The following is a 22,484-nucleotide window of genomic DNA, read 5'->3' as shown; positions in this document are numbered from 1 at the left end:
TCTTTCTTTCTTAAAAAAAAAAAACTAAATTAAAAGTAGTCCAGCGGAGAACTGAAAGAAAAAAAAAAGCATATATGGGGATCGTTGACCTGAAGAGAGCTGCGGACAAAAGATACCTTCAAATTTTAACATATTAACACCTTTGCAAGGAAATGTGGACAAATATAGCAAATACTCAAAATAATAAAGAATAAATAAAATACAAAAATCATAATTTCTTGGAATGCTTTTATTATACTTTTTTTTCCTTTTCATTTTTGTAACGGTCTCATTTTATGTTTTATATTTCCCGCATTTTTTTTTTTAAATTTCATTTTCTAATTGAATCATACTGGTTATTATTAACTTTTTTCCCTGAATAAAAGAGTTTAGTTTTTTTGTTTATTGTTCTTGCTTTTTTTCCATCAGAAAAATATTAAAATTTTTATAGGGGTGTGTTTACTTTCAATATCCACTGTATGCGACTTACCAACTTTGAGGTGATAAGTCATAAAATGTTGCGTTCCGCTGTTAAAGCTCAAACATTTAATGTGTAAAAAGTGTAAATTATTCCCCCATTCTGACTTACTATCCAAATGTTTCTTTTACCAAAGTGGCCTTTTAACAACGATGCATCAGCCTTTATAATCTGGGTTCAATTCCTTGCCAATAGAACAGCTGTAGTTCTTCATATAATGTGCAGTAAAAGAGCAATGCTCTCTGGCCCCCTCCCCCCTCCTCCACCCTAGATGCTCCACACTCAACCCGACAAGTTTTTCTTTTGTTTTTCCCCTTAAGATGCAATATGTCCACCACCTTCCCCCAGGGGACAGCAAACACAATTGTCCATCCTGCATTAGCTCACAAACATAATTGTTACCAGTCATCCCCCCTTGATACAACCTATTCCTTTGTCATTCTAGTTTCTCCTCTACCGTAGACTAGTGGCATTTATTTTAGAAACCTGAATCCATATGCCTGTTGGATCTCATTATTTCTCCCGATGATACTGGTGCAGTATCATATTGTATGCATACGGACATTATTTCTCTGGTGCAATAAACATGTGCTGTGAAATAGGAGCACTTGATCTAACCTCACACACATGTTTATTACTGGCTGAAGCATGTTTCAAAAGTGTCACCTCTGTATTTTCCCTAAGCCAATTTGGTGTCACTCCCATCCTTGACAGCCCTACTAAAGACAAGGAAATTTCTTTTTTTTTTTTTTTTTTCCTCCCTCCCCACAAATTCCACTCCCGCACATTGGCCTTTTTTGCATGGTAGCCGTCGCTGATTGGATGAAGGCAGCCAGCAAGGGACAGACGTTTGCGCTGTCCCTTTTATTTGGAGAAGTATGGGGTTGCCACTGAAAACATGCCATTTTTTATATTTTTGCTCCTTGTCACCAGATACGCATGAGATGCAGTGATCATCGCAGTATGTGCTCATATTTTTTTGCTTTTTTGTTTTTGACAAATCAAGACCAATTGAATTGAAGTCACTGTGAACAGACCGAGCAGGGCAACACAGTCAAATAGTGAGACACTGCATCCTATGTGGGGTTTATCTGGGTTTGTTTTTTTCTATTTACGCTGTCTCTGTAGTGCCATTTCAATGTAATGTGCTGTTTTTTTGTGTCTTTGTTGTCTCTTTTTTTCCCTTGTTACCTTCCCCTCCCCTCCCCCTCCCCCTCCCACCCCGGAGCAGCATTCTGTCCCGCACAGGCAGGAAGGAGAACCAGGAAGCTTCCAAATTGGCCGTGCCCATGACCATGTGTCTTTTTCCTGTGCCATTCCCACTCACCCCATCTCTAAGACCACAAGTCAGTTCCATCAACCCTACAGTTACTCGCTCCCTCCTTTACAGCGTTCTGCGCGATGCCCCGTCAGACCGCGGGGGGCAGGGGCAGCAGAGTCGGGACGCTCAGCTCTCAGAGTACCCCTCTCTGGACTATCAGGGCCTCTATGTGACCCTCGTGACCCTGCTTGACCTGGTGCCCCTGCTGCAGCACGGTCAGCATGGTGAGTCAAGGCCCCAGTGCACCACTGTTTGTCATCATCATCCTCCCCCCTCGAGCCGTCTGGCCTGCATGAAGCCACTTCCGCTTTTTTGGCCTCTTTTGTAACGGGATGGAGAGAAGTCCCGCTGAGGATCTTGAGGGATGCATGGGGTGATTGGGAGCACGCTGGATCCTGTCAACCTAATCGTTCATAAGCCATTGGACACACCAGCCACCATAGGCCTCCTCTTCTGTGCATCATATTCGACTGCATGTTTGTTATGTGCAGTGGGAGGAAATGTTTATGCTCATGTGAAAGTACATTACGCTAAATGGAAAACGTATGCATACTGTAAAGCAAAGTTTGACATTGTTAGTATACCTGGAAATGATTGCCAGTTTTCTTTCTACAGTCAGTGCTCTTTTTTTCTCATGAATATTTGACCCTTGTTAAAGAAAGCTAGAAAGCATGAAATCCCATCACCTTGACTAGAATGCTCCACTTTTCTTGAGCGCAAACTTTACTTTTAGCAGCTTTTCAGAAAGACCATATTCCAATTGTTCTTTTTTTTCATTGCTGTACTGATAAATGATGAAATGTAGTTAAGTTTGTTAGCATTGTGGCTGCATACAGTATGTGAGTACTGTATGTACAGCTTATTGAATGAGTGTCTGTGTATCTCTCTTTGTCTTTTTTTTTTTTTGCTTCTCTTCTTTCTCATCAGATCTGGGCCAGTCCATATTTTACACTACAACTTGCCTTCTGCCCTTTCTCAGTGACGATATTCTCAGCACTTTGCCCTATACTATGATCTCCACTTTAGCCACATTTCCCCCTTTCCTCCACAAAGACATCATTGAGTACCTCAGCACCTCTTTCCTCCCCATGGCCATATGTAAGTATGTCCTAATTAAGTTAATATATTCACATATAAGCATACTGTGATGGAGCAACAATATGAAGCATAGGAGTCCAAAATGCTGACTATCTTCAGAAGAGGGACATTTATGTAACTGGAAAGCCAACTCATATTTTCTCAAAAGTTGAACATAAAATTAGTTGATGACGTTTTACACCAATACCTAAAAAAAACCTACTGAGCTCTCCAGATACCACAATTATGACCAACATTAAAATACAGTAGCACAATGTGACAATGTGACCACCAAAACAAGGCAGATTTTATTCAAAAAAAGTACGTTTAATACTATTTTAGGCCAATGTAACATTATGCACAATTTAAACACGGGTCACTGCACTTAAATATGTCATTCATTTTGTTTTAATTAGGGGCAGATGTTATGTTTAACTTTTTTCTGCCCCCTTTCATTTAAAAAAAGAATGAAATAATATATACGAAAGCAAAAAAACCTTGTATTTAAATAATGATTTAATTTAAATAGTTTGCACATAAAAGTTAAATACAAATTGTACCTCAATAAAAATCAATAAACAAAACGGTTCTTAAAGTGTAGATGGAAATATATTGTACTTAAAAAATTTGAATACAACCGAAATGTACAGTCTGCTCCACTAAAATACGGATGGGTGAATACATACTGTAATTAATTGATCATTTATTTAAACACTTTAATGACAGTGATCTATGAAATTGACTTAACACCCTTCTGCTTTGTTCACTTGACTGTATCATATCGTATTTATTTTAATATTATTGTACATCAGTTAACCTGTTTTGCACTTGGATGACAGTTAATTATGATAGAAAGTTACCGAAAAAAATGGAAGCAGACTTGTGGTTGGCTTTTGTCAATGTCAATGTCCACAATGACTTGTCACAGGGGTGGTAACCTGTGTCTGTACCTCGCTCGACACTTTTCACACCTTTTTGGCATTCATCAAAGGCGTTACACACACTTGGAGTCCAACAATTTTCCTTATGTGGTATTGTACCTCAAAGTACATTGTAGAAATGGACTCCCAAATGGACTTTTGACAGGAAAATCAACACACGGTACCTGTACAAAATTACAAAAATAAAGCTAATACCACAAAATCAAGTAAATCACGTTGTTAGCACTCTTCTGTCTCTCAAATGCAGTGGGATCCACCCGGAGGGAGGGGGGAGTCCCAGCCTATGTTAATCTGTCTGCTTCCTCAATGCTAATGATAGCAATGCAGTACACTACAAATCCAGGTAATCTGCCATGTTTTCTGACCTTGGTGTGTTTATATGAATACATTATGGACAAAAGTATTGGTGCACCTAGCTCACAAATACCAGTCTAGTTCATCTCAAATGATGTGGAGGTACGTTCCTCCTCACCAAACTCTTCCGAGCAGACCTTTGTGGACCTTGTTTTATGCAATGAGCACAGAAAAAGTGCCATTTCCAAACATTGTAAATTATGTAAACAGTCCAAAATGTCTTGTTATCTCAATGAATTAAGATTCACACGGAACTAAGCAGTCTACTCCAAATGTGACTTAAACATAAAAGCTGTATTCCAATACTTTTGTCCATATAGTGTATTTAAAAGAATGAATGAAATCATTGGTACCCCTGCTCTTTTCCAGTTTATCACTGTCAGTTGCTGGAGTGTCTGATGAAGCACAAACAAGAAGTGTGGAAGGTATTTTTATTTTATTTTAACTTTAATTACAATTTGAATCATGTTTATGAAAGTGTAAAACTTGCTTAATCACATAAAAGTTATATTTATCTATTCATTTTAAAACTTAGAATTTTTTTTAAAAGTACAATATTGGGAAAATATGATACAGTCACTTACGGAAAAAAACATTGACCATTGAACATATCACCCACCCACTGCCACAAAAAAAAAATCTAAATAACATAGTTAAAGAATGGAAGCAATAAACACAAACTTAATATATGCGCGTAATACTAATAAATTGCCCATGTATGCAGTAGACACAAATTTAATTTGTTTTGTGAACCTGTTTTCAAACCGAAAACGTTTGCAAACCGAGGTAATAATTCCCATTGAAATGAATAAAAATGCAATTAATTTCATCTACCTTATTTATATAGTCGTACCTCGTAATTGTCATGTTCAAAACGCAGTAGGAAAGCCTAAACTTATCTGTTACTCCCTTTAATTAATATATTAACTGTATTCTGGAATATTCAGATTTACAATTGATATGCAAAATAATAATAATAATACTAATAATAATAATAAATAATACAGTAGCCTATATACCAAATTCCAGAGTTCAAAATCAAATAGATTGGATAGCTTTTCTAGTAAAATGAAACCAATACCATCCATGTGTGCAAATTATAAGATAACAGGATGCTCAGCTTGTCTAAGCTAACATTATTGTAATAAGTAAAATCCAAAGGAAACAGCTAGATGTACCCAAGTTACGGTACAAGGAATATCTTCTTCAGTATTTCGCTACCTCTCATTGAATTTGTTTCAATAATTTTCAAGAGCAAATTTTAAGTAAGCCTATTTCTCCCTGTTTCCCTTAATAGGCACCAAATTAAATATCCCCTAGCTAGCGCTAGCATCACAATTAGCAAATAAGCTAATGAGAACACATGAGCTTTAGGAATTGATTTATAGCCTTAACAAAGAAAACAATTGTCCAATTACAAAAATTTTGTTATCTTAATACCACTCAGACCATCTTTTTAAATTAGAATTTTTGTCACAGTTCTTGTTGGTTTTAACTAATGTGTGCATTATTGTGTGCAGGACCTTCTTTACGTCATATCGTATGGCCCATCCCAAGTCAAGCCTCCAGCAGTGCAGATGCTATTTCATTACTGGCCCAACCTGAAACCACCAGGAGCCATCAGTGAATACCGAGGGCTGCAGTACACTGGTCAGATCATTTTTAGATTTCATCTCTCGGCTCTATCTGTCCTTGAACTAACCAAAGCGCTCCATTTTCTCTTCTGCTGTTTATTCCTAACAGCCTGGAACCCCATTCACTGTCAACATATTGAGTGCCACAATGCCATCAATAAACCTGCTGTCAAGGTGACCCAAGTCAAGATGTGCCTTAAATGTATTTCTATTATTCTGGGTTTTTTTTGGGGGGGGGGGGGGGGTGGAGGTTGGTTAGCCTGACTGTTCCGTGTTGCTAAATTCACACATGAACTTTACAGGGACTGCATGTGGCATGCTGCATATTGTTCAAGCACACACATCAGCGTGTTTGCTTTTGTGAGCCCCACGGTAAATAAATCAGCGCACATCCAGGCAGCTGTAATGATATCAGCATCGCTACTGCCTCTGCTGTCTGTTGCTCTCTTTTATTTGCTTGGTCTGCCTCCATGCAGCCATGCTCATAATGGACAAATAGAGTGTGAGCAGGAGCAGGGACAGGAGATGGATTTCAATTACTTGGAGCTGTTGGGGGGAGGGGAGGGCTAGGCTTAATTGGAAGTGGTGACCCCACGTAGCCCTTGGGGATGGAGGTGCGGGGAACATTAATTCACAGTGCACTATATGCCAAGCACAGGTTGCAAGGGAGCAGAGTGTACCATATGCAGGAAGCCATTCACATCGAGGCATGGAGAGACTGGTTGTAGTGTGACAGTATTTCTTTGCTGTACTGTACTTTACCGTTGCCGTTGAGCTGTTCGAGGGATATCTATAGAAAATATACCATAGTGTATAGTTGTGTTTACATACCATTGATCAAGTATCCATGATTTTAAATCACTTTTCTTTTGCAGATGTGTATAGATCCCACTCTTTCGGTTGCCCTGGGAGACAAGCCACCTCCTCTTTACATATGCGAGGAGTGCAGCCAGCGAATAGCCGGGTATGCAACGCTTCCTCATAGGCCTGGCCGATATTGCCTTAAGATAATATCTCAGAGTTTTTTTGTGCACAAGAATCTGATTTCTAATGGTAATAGGCTTTTAAAAACAAATCACAAGGATATTATTCAAAACAACTTTTCATTGAAGACGCCAGTTGTAATAACTTAAAAATGGGCATCTTGGCATTTCCAATCCAAATTATCTTGCAAACCTGTTAAAATGGCATCACAGGTTATTAATTAAAAAAACAAAAAACAAAAAAACTGTGGTATGGGACCTAAGCAGTCACTAATCACATAAAAAAAAAAAAAAAAAAAAGTAAATAAATAAATAAATAAATAAATAAATAAATATAAATATATATATATATATATATATATATATATATATATATAAACAAACAGTTTCCACATTGTTCCCACCTTTCCTTTTCAGAGACCATGCAGAATGGCTTGTTGACGTTCTTCTGCCGCAAGGTGAGCGTTCCTAATATTGATTTTAAATACATAATAGTGCAACAAGTCATCTATTTGAAGAACCTCAATAAATGTGTAGAAATTGTCACACGTGATCCTTTAAAACAGGGGTTTGGGACTTTTTTTCTTATTTGGGGCGAATTTTTAAACGGGGCAATATGAAGTCCATTACTAAGTTTATGAAAAAATATTTAAAAAATATATATTTTTAAATTGTACTCATCTTTTATGAGCATTTTGGGCTTATATGCTTTTGGGATTTTTAATACAGTTCTTCTGAGGTTGTATTAACATTAGAATTGTCTTTTGATTATTCACTATTACTTTAAAAAAAAATGCACATTATGTATTTTTTCTTGTTGGTTATGAAAATAATTTTCTTATTTTGATTTACAGCGGAAATTTCGGCCATTTGTCAAAAGAAGGTATGAGGATTTCAAATATATGCAAAGAAATTAAAATTTAGAGTTGCATAGCCCAATTCACTGAAACATGAGCTCCATATTTAGACAGAACAGCTGCCTTTGAGTATAAAAACTGGCTAATCTTGAGTTTTCTGCTGGTGTAAGTCTGGTCATTATTATTATTATTATTTATACAATAATTTGGTGGCTGAAAGTAGACTAAACCTTTTACCTGCTTGGAACCATGTCTAAGTATTAGCGCAGGTAGTGTAATGGGATTTTGGTGAATTTGATCAAGTTGCAGGCAGACAGATTCTGAGCTCAGTGGATGTGTGAGTGTCATCCTATTTAGTTCATAAACCTCTGAAGCATTGTAGAACTCAATTATTAGAATGAATTACAGTTGAGTCAAAAATGACCCAATTTGTGGCAAAAAAAGGGGACCAATCCACTGTTTGGGTCAATTTGACCCAACTTTCTGGGTTATTTTGCACAAAACAAACCCCAACATTTTTATATTTTGTTCAAAGCAACCCCATAAACCTTTTGAAACATGCAGTTACCCTTTCCTGGAAAAGCTCAGGCATATGAATTATTATCAAAATGTACAGTAAAAACCTGACAGAGTATATCAATTCATCAAATAAAAATTTACTTTAACATAAATTTTGGTCATGATAAATGACTACATCTGTTCTGGTGGAGCATGAGGAGTCACTTAAAAAAACAAAAAAACAAATCTTAAAATCTTTAAGTGATTTCTCCCTAATGGCCTCTTCAGAGACACCTGAAAGAATAATGAATGTTAGATGATCTCCAGGATTCCAATCGGGCGTAGCAACCCTACGTTGTCAATAGAAACGGTCGGCCTCCACCTAGTTTGTCCAGAACATTTAATCCACATCCTCTCCCCTTTGCAGCAGGCTTTGCTCCACTCATCTCAGAAAGCCCTTTCAACTCCCACCTGGATTTACACCGGAGCTTTCATTATTAATTGAGTCATCTTTCCTTCCGCTCATTGCGTGTCACATCGGCCATCGTGAGCACACCAGCATTCCCAAATCTTTAAAAATACCGCGAGCATTTCGAAATGTAACATCAGGCGTGCGACAATGCTGAAAAATGGATGATTGAATGAAGGACGTCACCATCTGAGGACAAATATGTTAATTTGATAGGCAGCGCTGCATCCCTCTAAATGGCAGAAGATTACAGGCTGATCAGATTAGGATGGTTTCCTCGTGCCATGCTTTTTATTTTTAGAATTCTGAGACACTGGGGATGCAAAAAGATTTTTCTTTTCACAAATCCCAGCAGATGTGTAGGGATGAATGTTTCTCAACAAATGCATGTATAATTTTGAAACTTAGAAGAAGCTTGTCATGGGATGAATGTAACATCATTAAGCAGGAACGGAAATTACAGCGCGTCTTTCACTCTTACGACTTGTCCCCGTGTCTTTTCAGAACTGTAGCTCTCACGTCAGGAGGGCTGTGGTCACCTGCTTCTCGGCCGGTTGCTGTGGGCGCCATGGTAACCGGCCTGTCCGCTATTGCAAGCGTTGCCATGTCAACCACCACAGTAGCGAGGTGGGGGCTGCGGCGGAGACCCATCTGTACCAGACTTCGCCTCCTCCGATCAACACCCGCGAGTGCGGGGCAGAGGAGCTCGTTTGCACCGTGGAAGCTGTTATAAGGTGAATTCACATCTCTGTGATCCTGTTAATTGGGGTTTATGTTAAGAAGGAGACTTGTTAAAGCAGGATCAGGATGTCTTACTGTACATTCTATGGGCAAAACATTAAGTACATCTGCATGCTGTAATGTCAATACAGTACCTGCCATTTGAAATATACCCATTTGTTACTATCAGAAAATGAAGAACTAGGCTACAGTGCAATATACTAAGATAAAAAACTAAATAATAATAATAATAATTAAAAAATAGGGGTGTCAGGCGATTAATTTTTTTTATCATAATTAATCGCATGACTTCAGTAGTTAACTCACGATTAATCGCAAATTTGATATCTGTTCTAAATGTACAATAAAATGTACAATCATTTTTTTTAAGTTCCCATAATCTTGTAAACATAAATGTGGGGGGAAAAAATGTTAAACTAATAGAAATATGGCTGCATCTTTTAGTCATTGATATAGTAATTTCATAATAATTCATAAAAGTGAGTTACATTTAAGAAAATGTACTGTACTGTAAAAAACAAGTGTGATATTAATTTGTGTTGAGGTCATTTTTCTGCCACTAGATGGCATAATTGCATTTGTAAGACATTGGTGACAGCTCAGTGCATTTTTCTTTTCATATTAGGAGCTATCTAATTTTTAACATAAAGTAACTTGCAAAATTCTGCACATTTTTAAAATTGTAAAATACAACTCGAACACAGTCTCCACAAATATATGCATTATTATTAAATATATTACTGCTAAATTTGGACGTGGACGTGTCTGCTGCATTGCAAATTCACACAGTACAGGCTTTCCAAGTAAGGGGCGGTCATTAATTGCGCCTTAAAAAGAGGTCAGGAAGGAAATTAACACACAAATTTTGACACCCCTAAAAATAAATAAATAAAAATAATAATTTTTGAAAAAGTTGGGGGGAAAAATTAAGGTCTTGATGATTGATGCGTCATTATGTATATTGGGGATGGGGTTTAATGAGCCCTTTTTTTCTTTCGGAGGCTGTGATCTACTTTTCCATATTGTAGTTGTAAATGAATACCATGTCCGAAAGGAAAAATAAATGTTTTTTTTTTAATTATTATTAGCTGTACATATAACCAGCTAATATTACCAAATAGTTTGTAATGATGTACTGTGATTCATCATCCCGTGAGCTGTTTTGATAATCATGTAACAGAGAACATTGAAGAAACAGCTCCGTAATGATGTTGTCATTTCTTCACCCACCACAATAATAATAATGATGTTAAATTGGATGTCCTTAGATGCTATTCCTGCAGTTCCGACTGATGTGCACTTGTGTGTCTTTTATTATCTCTCTATATCTCTCCAGCCTGCTCAAAGAGGCTGAAATTCATGCAGAACAACGTGAGTTTGAGCTGAACAGGCGTCGGCAGATGGGCCTGTCTTCCTCGCATCACTCTCTGGACAACATTGAGTTTGATAACAAAGAGGACGACCAGCACGACCAGCGCCTCCTCAGTCAGTTTGGCATCTGGTTCCTGGTGTGTACTGAAGGCCCGTTGCCAAGTCTGTCAATAACAGGGAACATTAGATAAGGATGGTTGCGTCACATGGTTCCCTTATCGCAACTATATGGCTTGTTGCTCTGCTTCTCTGTACTTCCCTTTCATGCACAGGTGAGCCTGTGTACCCCCAATGAGAACACACCCACTGAGAGTCTGGCCCGGTTGGTTAGTATGGTTTTCCAGTGGTTTCACTCTACTGCCTATATGATGGACGACGAGGTGGGAAGCCTGGTGGAGAAGCTAAAGCCACAGTTTGTCACCAAATGGTTAAAGACGGTGTGTGATGTGCGATTTGACGTCATGGTCATGTGTCTCCTGCCCAAACCTGTTGAGTTTGCCAGGGTAAGGTCATACAAATGTGACAGTGTGGAAAATATCACAATTCATTCATGTAAATTCATAACGTGAACTCATGTATTTTTAGTTTTTTTATTAAAATTTGTTTTTAATTTAATTTTTTTTAATTTTCTTTTATGTTTGTTGTTATTTTGTGGGTCCTACAAAAATGCTAATTAGAAAGCTATGTTAGCATACTTTTAAACTAAAATAACTATGTTTATTGTTTACACTCTTATTTACTGAGTCATGCACATTCATCCATGCACCTAAACTACGTGACCAGTATGTTTTGTATCTTTTAGGAACAGGAATAAGTTTCGGTATATCCAGGCTATAAATTTAACTTCCTCTTGATACTTGATAGAGTGGCTTTTTATTTTACACACGTTGTCATCTTTCAGGTAGTAAAATTTCTTTGACATGCTGTTGTTATTTAGTAACAGCTTTCTTGATGCAATATAGCAGTGTAGAGCATCAATACTTCATCGTTTTTTCAGCGTGAGTATGAGCACAAGTAATGCCTGTACTTTGTAGAATTGTGATTCAAATGTGTTTCATTGTAAAAAAAATATTGCTTGGAAACATAAAAACGCATGCTTTTCTTGAACATGGCAAAAAGGGGAAGTCAACCTTAAACATTTCTTGGCAATAATAAACTCACTAGTCTAAACATGATATTCTGATTAATATAACTTTTGTGGAATATGAGTTATAAAGCAAAATCCAGACATTTTTATCCATCTCAGGGGCGGCCATTTTGCCACTTGCTGTCGACTTAAGATGACATCACAGTTGCTCAGGGCACTGGCAATGACCAATCATAGCTCACCTGTTTTCTGAAGCTGAGCTGTGTGGTTGCTACCTGAGACCTGAGCAACTGTGATGTCATTTTCACTCGACAGCAAGTGGCAAAATGGCCGTCTTCCGATACTGATAAAAACTGCTGGATTTTGCTGCTTAACTCATTTTCCACTAACGGAATATTAACCAGAATGTCATATTTAGGCTCGTGGGGTTGTATACAGTAGAACATATTATTGTCAAGAAATGTTTTTGGGGTTGACTTCCTCTTTAAATAAAATGACTAATTTAATTTTAATAGCCTACTTGTAGTCATTTAGTCACATAGACATTTTACACAAATGTAGCCTGAAGTGTTTTACTCGATGCACCGCATCATCCGTGCGTACCTTAAAGAAACTTTTTTGTTGTTGTTGTCACGGGCCTTAATGTAGCTATGGTTTCCATTATGACTGTGAACCCATGTAACTGTACGATTGCCTCATATTATCACATATACGCAACAAATTGATGGATAACTAATTTTGACGTCAAAATCCAGCTAAAAAGGTTTGTTCTCCAAGAGAAAAAAAAAAAAGGTTTGTTCAATTATTTTTCAACTTATTTATTATTATTATGAAGGATGATTGATAACAACAATTTTTTGAAATATCTCAATATTATTAAAAGTGTTTTTTGTGTGTGCAATTTTTATATTTGATAAACAGTAACCACTTTTCCTGTATAAGAACATGCCACAATCAAACCGGGGACTGTTTACCAGTCAATCATTGGGTTGTGCATGATATTTTTCTCTTCAGGTGGGAGGTTATTGGGACAAGTCCTGTACCACAGTGACACAACTGAAGGAGGGTCTAAACCGCATCCTGTGTCTGATCCCTTACAATGTCATCAGCCAACCACTGTGGGAATGTTTCATGCCCGAGTGGCTGGAGGCCATCCGCACAGAGGTGCCCGACCAGCAACTCAAAGAGTTCCGGGAAGTCCTTAGGTAAATGTGACCGTCATTCAACTAACTCTGGCCAATAAATGTAATTAATATATTTCCCATATTATGTCTATACATATATTTTTTAATTATAATATATAGCCATGGATGAGACAAACTCTATTTTCAATGATTGGATAATTAACATCATTCTCCCCCGGCTTGTTCATGCAGCAAGATGTTTGACATTGAGCTGTGTCCCCTTCCCTTCTCCATGGAAGAAATGTTTGGCTTCATCAGCTGCAGATTTTCTGGCTATCCAGCGTCCGTGCAAGAGCAGGCTCTGCTGTGGTTGCATGTAAGCATACACCCACACGCAGACTCACACATTCTTCCCCTTGACCATCCCGTGGTTCTGTCCGCAGTGCGTGTGAATTGAACAGGTTGTCGTAGAGTGTCAAGTCTGGGCAGGAGCCTGCTGAATATGGATCTGGGTCACAGAATGAGACGGAGAGAGAGGAGAGATTTTGGCTTCCATCCCATATGCACTTAGAGCTTGCCACCATGGATCATTTTCAAGTTTTCTGACACAACTGTGATGGAGAGATTGCATTAATTTAGTAAATAGGTCAGATTGAGATCACGGAGAGAAGTGGTGGTTTGCCACTGTTTAATATGTCATGTCCCAATATAACAAAAATGAAGTCATTTGCTGTGTTAAAAGGATTTGTAGCACATTTGCATAGTCGTCGTTGTGCAAACGCAGACAATTCAATCAAGCAAAACACAAAACCTGAAATCACCCTTTTTAGTCAAATAAAAATATCATTCAATGTGACAGTTTTTATTTAAATGGTCCTAGGTGCTGTCAGAGCTGGATATCGTGGTGCCTCTGCAGTTGCTAATTGGGATGTTCTCGGATGGCGTGAACTCTTTGAAGGAGCTGGCCAATCAGAGGAAGGCACGTGCCTCCGATTTGACTAGCAACACTGGAGCTCGCAGGGTGAGGAAGAAAGAAATTAACTTGTTATAATTATTAAGGCATTCATTTAATCATTTGATCATTTCACGGTGCGGTCGCAAAACATGAAAACAAGTGCAGTTATTGCATCACTTGAGGGTCAATTCATGGACGCTTGGGTTTTTGTAAAGACTGGGCACATTTGAACTGTTGTTGGATTTGACTTCTACCATTTACCGACTTGTGCTGAATGTTGCCATGGTAACTGCCATTTTCTAAATATAGATTCCTGAAAGGGCTTAATTTAACTTATCTGCAATATAGATGTAACACTCCTAATTACAATCAATGCAGTCGAACTGACATATCAGGGTTGAGCTTTAACATTTTAAGCTTCAGTATTTCAGAAATTTGCAGCTTGTTTTAAATTATTTTGCGAGAACTCAGGACAAGATAACATCCAACAGCACTCCACAGCAGTGTCGGGCTGTGCATTTGTTACCTGGGTCTTCAATGGACACTTACTTGACCTACTCCACCTCTTAATACTGCCACTATCAAGTCACAATTATACAAACCAACTGTATCACATCTGGAGCAGTTCAGAAACAATTTAACAGTTTACCTAAAAACATGTCAACAACATAATAATTTTTTCTAAACATTATATAAAATATGTCATATGCACTGGAGATGCTGATTAATTGTATTAAAGTGCTGTAGTTGTGCTTTTCTCGTTGAACTTGACTCGCTTCGACCAACCAATCAGAGGATGGAAAAATGCACATTTGAAATTTGATTGGTTAAATCGCAGCTGCCCGGAAGCTACATTGCTAGCATGACTTGTTTATGATGGAGCATTGCCAAAAAATGAAATGTTACCGGTTTTATGCTATATTTTCTTATCAAAACATAAGAGTGGCGATCAACTTATACGATGGCCCTGTGGGAATGGTCAGGTTGGCACTAGTGGCTGCAGCTGTATGCAGCCGTCCATTTGGATCCATCTGAGCCTCAAACAACATATTTTTATCGCATGACATGAATTTTTTTTTTCAATTTTTGGTGCTAATCAGAGGTAATAATAACCTACCAAGAAGTGATTTAAACATACCTTGGTCACAGCTTCTATCTCTACATGATTGGCTAATTTAGTCAAATGATAAATTAAAAAATAACAATAAAAAATTATTTAGACGCAAAACCATTTCAATATTCTACTGTCATACAGAGTGTTTTAACTTATATGACAAAATGCAGCCCATAAAAACAAATAAATAAATAAAGCTACCAAATGAGAATAGACTTTTGGGAATAAATTTATCCAATTTCATGTAACAATTGTTAGAATTCCATTTGTAAATGCAGGCCAGAGCTTCTATGACTTTTTTGTAGTGTTTAGGACAGCAGAGAAGATCTTGCTAGCCCTGATGCCTCACCAATGCATTATAGTAACCATAATTTTGTTTTTCATCTTTTCACAACTGTCCATTATGGTATTGTGATGGCTTCTGTCCATGTAGGTGAGTGTGGTGTCAGATCCGGGGCGCCGTGGGCTGCACAACACCCTCAGCCCCTTCCCAAGTCCTTTCAGGAGCCCGTTCCGCAGTCCGCTACGCTGTAGTCCGTTTAAAAACCTGGGCCACGCCACCGGCCATTGTGCCTTGGATTTAGATTGTGACGACGACGACATGAACCTGGGCTGTTTCATCCTCATGTTTGACCTCATACTAAAACAGGTGACCTTCTTAAATATATTGAATGCATACAGTAAGTATACACTCTAAAAACAGTTAGGTCAAAAATAACCCAAATTGGGTCAAAAAGTGACCGATCCAACAATTTAGTTTATTTATTCAAACCATTAAGTTGGCTCAAATGAATAACCCACCAAACAACTCTTTTTTTTGTTTTTGTTTTTCCAAAACAACTACATTTTAGGAGGACCAACCCAACATTTTGGGTTGTGCATGAAAAACAAGAATTTGCGTAAAAAATAACTCAAATTGGGTCAAAAAGTGACCGACCCAACAGTTTAGTTTATTTATTTAAACCATTAAGTTGGCTCAAATGAATAACCCACCAAACAACTCTTTCTTTTGTTTTTGTTTTTCCAAAACAACTACATTTTGGGAGGACCGACCCAACATTTTGGGTTGTGCATGAAAAACAAGAATTTGCGTAAAAAATAACTCAAATTGGGTCAAAAAGGGACCAATCCAACATTTTGGTTTACTTATTTAAACCAAAAAGTTGGGTCAAATGAATTAACCACAAAACAACCCATTTTGGGGGGATCAACCCAATGTGTTGGGTTATTTATTTACTTTGTAAACCAAAACGTTGGTCGAATGAATAACCCACTAAACCACCCTTTTTTTTTTTTGGAGCCCGACCCAACTTTTTGGGTTATGCATGAAAACCAAAAAGTTGGCTCAAAAGAATAACTCAAAGCCCAATTTTTGGGGGTTGTTTTATGTTATTCATTTGACCCAACTTTTTGGTTGGAATGATTAACCCAAGCATTTGGGTTGGTCCCTTTTGGACCCCAATTGGGTTATTTTTGACCCAACTGCTTTTAGAGTGCAACAAGCACCATAGATAGTTGTCACTCAAGTCACAAAAAGTGCAACAAAGCAATGACAGCAGTGCCCACAGGTGGGATCCTGAAATTAGTGCGTCGTGCTCCACTTCCTTTTCCGTCTTTTTAACGGTCACCTCCCCGCCCGCTGTCCCAGATGGAGCTGCAGGATGACGGTGTGATGCTCGGTTTAGACACCAGCCTGGGGAAAGATATTGTAGGGATCATCAACAATGTCTTCCAAGCCCCATGGGGGGGCTCGCACACCTGCCAGAAGGATGAGAAGGCCCTGGAGTGCAGCCTTTGCCAATCCAGCATCCTGTGTTACCAGCTCGGCTGCGAGCTTTTGGAGAGGCTGACCCCCCGGGAAGAGATTCGCCTGGTGGTGAGACACAGCGTGCATTTTTATTCCACTGAATGTTAATGAACCCTGTGCGTTAGCAACTAAAGCTTTTAAATAGCATGCTGCGTCCCAGACCACCCCTACTCATCTTCTGTCTAGATTGGAAACGTGTGACTGATTTTCTCTGCAGGAACCCACAGATAGTTTAGAGGAAACATTATTGCTTCCTCAGTCAGATTTCTCCCTTGGAGCGGAGAACAGAAGTGAGGGAGAAGACAACCCGAGTGCGGCACACACTGACAACCCCAACAACCACTCTCCTGATATTGCACGTAAGTGTCATCTCCATCCAGCATCCTGTCACAAGACAAACTGTGCACAAAAATAACATCACATGAGGCTAAATAAACAATAGCTGAAGTCTCTGTGCCCCTGAAGTGGTGACAGGTGTATCTGAGGAAGGCCCACATTTTGCCTTGCCTACTGGAATAATGTATATGGTGTGTGAATGTGACAAGGAACCATAAGTATGCGACAGAAAGCTTTGTGTGGCTCACTGCATGATAGCAACATGAGTCAATCAAAGATCATGAACACAAAATCAATGATGTCATGGCATAAACTCATCAGTGAGCAAATTTTCTGCCAGCTTTTATGCAGCTATGATATGCTTTAGATACATTTGAGCAGTTTGGTTATTTTATTGAGGGGTGAGCGAGTACCGATACCAGGTATTGGCATTGGGTCAATACCGGCCTTTAATCAAGGTATCGGTATTCGCAATGATGGCTGATACCAATATAAATTTTAAGGAAAGTGCTAGTGTAGGTCTTTCTTTAAAATTATGTTATTGTTTTGTTTTGTTTTTTGAGAAATGTTATGTATCAAAAGAAGGGGTGGGTGAGTTCCAATGCCAGGTATCCAATGTTGTTTCCTTGCGCCCCCCCCAACTGCGCGCTCCGGCTCATTGGCGGGAGGGCGTCTCGGCTATCTGAAATGCTTCGGACACTGAGACAGACACTACTCACTCGTAGCCTCGCACCCGTCGACGGGAACGCGCAACCGAGGGGGACAAAGGCGGAAGCGCAAGTAGTGGGACGCGGCCCACACGTGGCAAACCGAAAACGGAAACAAAGTTGATTGGTGAAAACCCGGAAGTCGTAAGTCCCGCCTCCTCCGTGGCATATAGTCCATACCCAGCCTAATTCTAGGTATTGGTACTTGCAATGACGATGTATTTGCTACCCCCTTGTGGCCATTTTATGATCAGGAACTGAAATTAAAAAAATGATAAGAATAGAAAATTGCCATTAAGTTTATGAATGAAAGAAAATGCCATATTAGGATTTGTATGCCTTTCTTTAAAATGATTTGTCATTGTGTGATTTTGTTATTTGTGTGTTTTTTATTTATTTATTTTATTTTTTAGAAATTTTATGTATCAAAATAACTTGAAGTTACAAATTAAAAGAATAGAATCTGATCGATCTGAAAAAAGTTGTATCGAACCGCCCTAATTTTATCGGTTATATATGTAAAAGATACTTCACATCTAATTTGTAGCAGGAAATGGAATCACATGCCTTGGAATCATTGTATTAACGAATCCTTCTTTTTCCTTGCAGCAATGAAAAACAACTCAGATAAAAGGTTCTCCTACCAGAAACTTCCTGTGTCTTTAAAACTTATCTACACCATCTTGCAGGTAAAATTTAACGGGTAGAAATTACATTGAGGCATTAGTGCTTTGGTGGTTTATGTTTGTTTTGGTTTTGGTTTTCAGGAAATGTCCAAGTTTGAAGAGCCCGACATCTTGTTTAACATGCTGAACTGTCTGAGGATCTTGTGTCTGCATGGAGAGTGTTTGTACTTCGCCCGTAAGGATCACCCCCAATTTCTGGCTTACATCCAAGAAAAAATGCTCATCCCATGGTATGTGCTAAATGACACCTTTTCGCAACCCTCCTGAACACATTGGCTAGTTAAGAATGCTAAATGCCACTCGTTTCTATTTGCTTTACAGTCTGTGGTCGATGTTAAAGTCAGAGTTTTGCCAGCTGGCTTCTCTGGCGGTGCCTCAACTCCTGCACGCGCTCTCCCTGTCCCACGGGGCGGACATCTTCTGGAACCTCATCAACACAAACTTCAACAGCAAAGACTGGAAAATACGATTTGAAGCAGGTGAAATGAAGCATTTTCTTCTCCGCCTCTGCCTTTTGAGATGATTTATAGAAGAGATGTGGGGAAAAAAACAAAAAAACTCTAATCTAATAAGTAATAATAATATAATAATAATAATATAATAAGAGGCAGTGCATGAGCTGTATCAAAATATATTAAAATTTTTATTATAGTTTGTAGTGTAGTTGCTTGCACTGCGCATGCTGAAAATTCAGATGTTAATATATGTCCCTCTCGTAAAGCTAAGCAAAGTAACCAAAAGAAATTCATTAGCGCTAATTATCTTGCTATGCAGTTTTCTACCAGTTCAAACGAGGTACAATAAGCACACATTGATAAACAACAATGTATACACAAATCAAATTGAAGGTTCTATATTATCCGTCTGCTTGTCACCCCCATGTCAGATGTGAGAGTCTCCAGTTCACCCATGTATGATCCAAATCAGGAGTGTTACAGAAAATTCATGTATCGATAGTTTACATTTTTTGTTGCAGCTCTTGTTTTGGAGCTCATTAAATTATAGATGTGCAATTCTATCTAATATTCTTGCATGCACTGTAGATGTATAAGCATTGGTAATTATAATGGTCCTAAATCCCCAATCTTGTGATTTATAAGCATACGACGAGTGAACCATTTGAACAAGACCCCTTTTTTCTCTTTATATAACATACGTCCTACACCGCTGCCCACATCTCCTCCCTTGTTGTCATGGTTACAGTGCGGCTCGAGCACCCGGCAAATAGGAATTGACGGCTTGATAGGACTTCTTTTTTTTTTTTTAACCAACTTGTGATTGGCTGCAAGTTGACCTTGAGGGAATCAGGAATATGTCCTCTGATGGACAGGCAATACAGTATTCTGGTAATTTACTCGTCCTTGAAGCCTTGTAAACAAATTTATCTCTTGGCCAGTGGGTTGATGATATGCCTACATTGAAATAAATGCCCAAATTAATGTGATATTTCAATCTTTCCAAAGCCCAACTAATCTTTTTTGCTGGAATAAATACTTGTGATTCAGTGATCATGTTTACTCGAGTGTGAAATGACCAACAGGCCGTGCGAACGTTATTGCGCCTACACTGACATCTTGTGTTCATTCTTGTGTAGTGCAGCAAGTTAAACAAGTCAATTTAGGCAGGGGATTTATTGTATGGTTGAATATGGTAAATGTGAAATGGAGTGCTCTTATATATAATTTGTATATATAATATAATATAATATATAATTATGTAATTTCATGCTACATATATACTATCTAAAAATTGTTAAATTGTTCTATTTATGATATTCTCTCAGTGGAGAAGGTTGCAGTGCTGTGCCGCTTCCTAGACATTGGCGCTGTGACTAAAAACCACCTGCTCAAGTACTCTTTGGCTCACGCCTTCTGCTGCTTCCTGGCTTCGGTGGAGGATGTCAATCCGGCTGTGGCCACCCGAGCCAGACTGCTGCTGGACACCATCAAGAGGCCGGCGCTGCAGGTGCTCACACAAGTCCTTCAACTTACAGCAATATGCTTTCTGAAGACACTACAGTGTAATAAGGGTGTCCAAATTTGTTTAAAAAAAAGTGTACTTTTGTATGTGCTCTTCAGGGCTTATGCCTCTGCCTGGATTTCCAGTTTGACACAGTCGTGAGGGATCGGCCCGTCATCCTCAGCAAACTCCTCCTGCTTCATTTCCTGAAGAAAGACGTACCTGCCCTCAGCTGGGAGTTCTTCGTCAACCGCTTTGAAACATTGTCGCTGGAGGCTCAGTTGCACCTGGACTGTAACAAGGAGTTCCCTTTTCCAACAAGTACGCTAAAGTCAAAGTCACCTAACATCACAGTCCATTCCAAATTACAATCCTAACCTTTCTTTTGACAGCCATCACTGCAGTTCGAACCAACGTGGCAAACCTCAGCGATGCAGCAATGTGGAAAATACGACGGGCGCGCTTTGCCAGGAACCGGCAGAAGAGTGTGCGCTCCCTGCGTGACAGCGTGAAGGGCGGGCCGCCAGAGTCCAAGCGGGCATTCTCGCTCCCCGAATCACTGAGCAACCGACTCTGTGAGTAGTGTGGATTGGCCACTTTGTCTTCAAAAGTATTCTGTGACATTTTCATTTAGTCTGTGGTCCAACAACATTTTCAAGTGCATGCTCATGCAATTTTTTTTTAATATGCTGAAGCTGATCTCAAATGCCTCATGTACCGATGTCCCTTTGTCACAGCAAAAAAGTCAAGTGTTAAAATGGCTATCACTGAGTCAGTTTCAACACTTTTTCCGGTTTTAGCTCCACACTCTACAGAGTTGAATTAACACTTTCTAAATAGTGAAACATTTTACACTGTGCCAGAGTAGAGAGGTAACACTGTTGCGTTATATTCAACAACCTGATTATTGCCTGACGTGAAGCCTCTGCGTGGCACAAAAAAAGTTGGGGACTGCTTTATCGAGCATGTTTGTGTGTGCCCTGTGGTACCTTCTCCTGTCACCCCTCTCAGCTATGTTCTTCATATTTTCTTTGTAGCTCTAAGGCTTACCAGGCAAGAGCACTCAGCCCCAACACTTGGTGATATGATTGAGAAAGTCCTGCCAGGTAAACAAAATATCCAAATATAAAAACACTACTACTCTACATAATATGTACAAAAGAGAGCAGGGCTAAAGAAGCTCAATGTACATTCAGTTATTCTCACTAGGGCAATGCACAATTCTATATGACAGAATAAAGGCTAATATGGTAAAGTATGGCTGACTAGACAAACTAAGAGTGACTAATATAGGCACATAGCAACTGCATAGCAACTGAGCACATTATTATCATAGGGGACATAGTAACTTTGTAAGACTAGACAAATTAAAATGGTCTAATACATCATCATCATACATCAGCATAAGGGACATAGTAACTGTATAAGAATAGACAAACTAAGAGTGACTAATATAGGCACATAGCAACTGCATAGCAACTGACCACGTTATCATCATGGGGACAAAGTAACTGCGGAAGACTCGACCAGCTAAGACTGGCTAATACATCATCATCATCATCATCATCACCATCATCATCATCATCATCATCATCATCATCATCATCATCATCATCATCATCATCATCATCATCATCATCATCATCATCATCATAAGTGACATAGTAACTGCACAAGACAAAGAGTGACTAATATATGCACACAGAGACTGCATAGCAACTGACCACATTATTATCAGAAGGGATGCTGGGACTGTGTAAGACTAGACAAACTAAGACTGGCTAATACATCATCATCATAGGGGACATAGTAACTGCATAAGACAAAAGTAACGAATATAGACACACATCGACTGCATAGAAACTGACCACATTATCATCATAAAGGACGTTGGGACTGTGTAAGACTAGACAAACTAAGACTGGCTAATACATCATCATCATAGGGGACATAGTAACAGCATAAGACAAAAGTGACTAATATAGACACACAGCGACTGCATAGAA

The 22,484-nt window shown here is 38.8% G+C and overlaps 1 protein-coding gene across 2 annotated transcripts in view; it reads left to right on the top strand.

Moving 5' to 3' along the window:
• The window catches only part of unc79 (unc-79 homolog, NALCN channel complex subunit), a 45,244-nt gene that overhangs the window by 4,467 nt on the left and 18,293 nt on the right, over positions 1-22,484 (top strand). For both annotated transcript variants that reach the window (XM_077555400.1, XM_077555399.1), the window contains exons 3-27: positions 1,689-2,002; positions 2,706-2,876; positions 4,044-4,139; positions 4,520-4,575; positions 5,671-5,800; positions 5,894-5,958; positions 6,660-6,748; positions 7,185-7,225; positions 7,622-7,650; positions 9,096-9,325; positions 10,669-10,840; positions 10,976-11,206; positions 12,805-12,995; positions 13,167-13,290; positions 13,795-13,935; positions 15,417-15,632; positions 16,632-16,859; positions 17,008-17,149; positions 18,443-18,522; positions 18,601-18,749; positions 18,841-18,998; positions 20,303-20,484; positions 20,598-20,799; positions 20,871-21,053; positions 21,516-21,584. In XM_077555400.1, the coding sequence (XP_077411526.1) occupies positions 1,689-2,002; positions 2,706-2,876; positions 4,044-4,139; positions 4,520-4,575; positions 5,671-5,800; positions 5,894-5,958; positions 6,660-6,748; positions 7,185-7,225; positions 7,622-7,650; positions 9,096-9,325; positions 10,669-10,840; positions 10,976-11,206; positions 12,805-12,995; positions 13,167-13,290; positions 13,795-13,935; positions 15,417-15,632; positions 16,632-16,859; positions 17,008-17,149; positions 18,443-18,522; positions 18,601-18,749; positions 18,841-18,998; positions 20,303-20,484; positions 20,598-20,799; positions 20,871-21,053; positions 21,516-21,584 (3,689 nt within the window). The remainder of the gene's footprint in view (positions 1-1,688; positions 2,003-2,705; positions 2,877-4,043; positions 4,140-4,519; positions 4,576-5,670; positions 5,801-5,893; positions 5,959-6,659; positions 6,749-7,184; positions 7,226-7,621; positions 7,651-9,095; positions 9,326-10,668; positions 10,841-10,975; positions 11,207-12,804; positions 12,996-13,166; positions 13,291-13,794; positions 13,936-15,416; positions 15,633-16,631; positions 16,860-17,007; positions 17,150-18,442; positions 18,523-18,600; positions 18,750-18,840; positions 18,999-20,302; positions 20,485-20,597; positions 20,800-20,870; positions 21,054-21,515; positions 21,585-22,484) is intronic.

The sequence above is a fragment of the Vanacampus margaritifer genome, chromosome 1, assembly GCF_051991255.1.
Source record: "Vanacampus margaritifer isolate UIUO_Vmar chromosome 1, RoL_Vmar_1.0, whole genome shotgun sequence".
In the NCBI taxonomy this organism is placed as follows: Eukaryota; Metazoa; Chordata; class Actinopteri; order Syngnathiformes; family Syngnathidae; genus Vanacampus; species Vanacampus margaritifer.
Note: the sequence above shows the minus strand (reverse complement) of the source record. Positions and strands in the feature narration are given on the sequence as shown.